The sequence below is a fragment of the Nilaparvata lugens genome, chromosome 5, assembly GCF_014356525.2.
Source record: "Nilaparvata lugens isolate BPH chromosome 5, ASM1435652v1, whole genome shotgun sequence".
Lineage (NCBI taxonomy): Eukaryota > Metazoa > Arthropoda > Insecta > Hemiptera > Delphacidae > Nilaparvata > Nilaparvata lugens.
This window is the reverse complement of record NC_052508.1, coordinates 36,219,834-36,222,468: the sequence shown is the minus strand read 5'-3', so window position 1 is coordinate 36,222,468 and position 2,635 is coordinate 36,219,834. Positions and strand designations below refer to the sequence as shown.

At 37.7% G+C, this 2,635-nt stretch overlaps 1 protein-coding gene across 1 annotated transcript; it reads right to left on the bottom strand.

Moving 5' to 3' along the window:
- Positions 1 to 205: 205 nt before the first annotated feature.
- Positions 206 to 2,134, bottom strand: LOC120351608. Its single transcript, XM_039429469.1, has 2 exons — positions 1,505 to 2,134; positions 206 to 628 (listed from the first exon to the last, which is right to left on the bottom strand). Exons 1-2 carry the CDS (start codon positions 1,856 to 1,858, stop codon positions 206 to 208), a joined length of 777 nt encoding a protein of 258 aa, XP_039285403.1. The 5' UTR covers positions 1,859 to 2,134.
- Between the last annotated feature and the right edge of the window lie 501 nt (positions 2,135 to 2,635).

Sequence of the window (2,635 nt, the reverse complement as noted above, 5' to 3'; positions counted from 1 at the left end):
CTATAAAAGACTCAGTCACCTTATTTAAATATCATTCACAACAGAGCACCTGAACCATTTCTTCTTCTGTGTGTTTCTACTATTCATTACGAACAGGTAAGAATTGAAAACAATTTTTATAGAAACAATATTACATTTTATTTATCTATTCACACATACATAATAATAACATGTAAAGCATGTTAATGCTAGATGCTTACCGACATTAGAATTTAACAATTTTTATGTCGGTGATAAAAGCATTAACATGCTTTACAAACAGAGATAATGTTTTACACTTTAATTTGAAATTTTCAATGTCTTTTGTGCTCAAAATCCGGGTAAATCTTTCTGGAAGATAAACATCCGTTGTTCTTAGCCCGGGTACCCGGATTTTGAGCACAATTCGCCGCCTGTGCTGGTTGGACGCCTCTCTCACGTCACATATTGGATAAGGTAACCCCTCTTCCAGCTCACGCAGAGGCGTCCATGGCTTCTCGGTGCGACTATTTAATAATCTTAAAAAGCTCTCTGATTCCATCTCGTTCTCTATCTCCACTTCCTCCTCCTCCTCCTCCTCCTCCCTTCGTTGCACCTCCTTCATCAGCGGCACCATGGATGAGTTCTCGTCCTCTTCCGCCACACGTTTCTGTTGAAAAAATATTTCATTAGACTCTTATTTGTTTCAGATTTTTCATCATCAAATCATACGAGAGAGAGAGAGGGAGAACTTGATCGATAGATTATATAGACATCAGATTATTGTCATAATCTCAACTCGACATCATCGAATTGGCATTTAAAGTGAGTAATATTAGTTATTGAAATAACATTGTTGCATGATCGAATACTTTAAACAATAATTTCTAATCAGTTCAAATAATATTTCCTTTGCATTCTAATCACTTCAAATAATATTTCCTTTGCATTCTAATCACTTCAAATAATATTTCCTTAGCATTCTAATCACTTCAAATAATATTCCTAATATTGTTGCATGATCGATTACTTTAAACAATAATTTCTAAGCAGTTCAAGGAAATATTGATAACAAATAATTGTTGCATGATCGATTACTTTGAACAATAATTTCTAAGCAGTTCAAATAATATTTCCTTTGCATTCTAATCACTTCAAATAATATTTCCTTAGCATCAATTTCTAATCACTTCAAGGAAATATTGCTAACATTGTTGCATGATCGATTACTTTAAACAATAATTTCTAAGCAGTTCAAATAATATTTCCTTCGCATTCTAATCACTTCAAATAATATTTCCTTTGCATTCTAATCACTTCAAATAATATCTCATAATTCAATTTCTAATCAGTTCAAGGAAATATTGCTAACATTGTTGCATGATCGATTACTTTAAACAATAATATCTCATAATTCAATTTCTATTCGGTTCAAATAATATTTGTATCAAATAATCAAAGACTTGTATGTGCACAGATTTTTTTAACAATCAATCACGGAAAAAATCTGTGCATACACAAGTTAATAATATTTGTTGAAACTAACCTTTGATTGAGTGAGCACGCCCTCGTCCTCGAAAACTAGCCTCCTCTTCACCGGCTGCTTGCTGGGTTGAGTTGTCAGCACCGCACGCCGCGGCACCCAGGTAGCCAGTGTAGATTGTGGCAGAGGACTGTCCGGAATCACGATCTCCTCACCCCTCTCTCGTTGAACGAAGATTCCCTGTCTCTTCAGGGGTGAGGCGGAGGAGGAGGCTGGGGAGACAGCGGAGGCGGCAGCCATGGCAGCAGAGGTGGCAGCCGAGCTGCGAGCTTTCTGCTGCTGCCAATAGTTGAGCACGCGCTGCGGCGGGCTATCCAGCAGGATGTATGATGGAGAAGATGTTGATGGAGAAGTCATCGTGAAGCTGGCTCAGATGTAAATGATAATTTTCCTCTCATCACTTCTGTTTATATAGCATACGTTTCTCTCTCTGTTCCAGGCTCGTGCGAGCGAGAGCGAAGTGTGCTACAAGGTGAAAAAAATTCAAATTTCTCTCCAACAACACGTGCTCCCACATCATTATCGGTTTGTAAATATTCTCTCTCCTATAAGACACTCGATCATTTTTCAAATAGCATCCATGTGTTGGAAGACGAAAAAAAAAATCTCGTCTAGAACTCTGCATGGGACAGTGAAAACACCTGCTAGAAGCTGAAATCCCCCATGCCAACTCACTTAAACATTCTCGAATGATTTCTAATATTATTAAATATTCCACAGCATTTCAACATAGAGGAATAGCATTCTCGATTGATTTCTAATATTATTAAATATTTCACACCATTTCAACATAGAGGAATAGCATTCTCAAATGATTTCAGTTCAGTTATTAAATATTTCATTGTTTTCACAGCATTTTCTCACCTCTCAACTCGAGTTCCGAACCTCATATCCAGTTGAGCTCTCGTGAGGGAAACATACCTGAGCTGAGACAAGCATAGCCGAGGAGATAGCTAAGCTGAGACAATACCTGAGCTGAGACAAGCACAGTCGAGGAGCTAGCTGAACTGAGAGAAGCATAGCCGAGGAGATAGCTGTCATTTCGTGAAATCAACACATGTAAGTTCATTTTTACTTTAATTTTATCCTTCAAGGACAAAAATCCTCCCCTCCGAGGACAAAAACTGTCCTCTG

Excerpts from the sequence above, each read along its gene's own strand:
- LOC120351608 (XM_039429469.1), bottom strand. The coding sequence starts at position 1,858 with ATGACTTCTCCATCAACATCTTCTCCATCATACATCCTGCTGGATAGC. Across the intron at positions 629-1,504 it reads GCGTGCTCACTCAATCAAAG|AAACGTGTGGCGGAAGAGGA; the intron begins GTTAGTTTCAAC and ends TTTTTTCAACAG.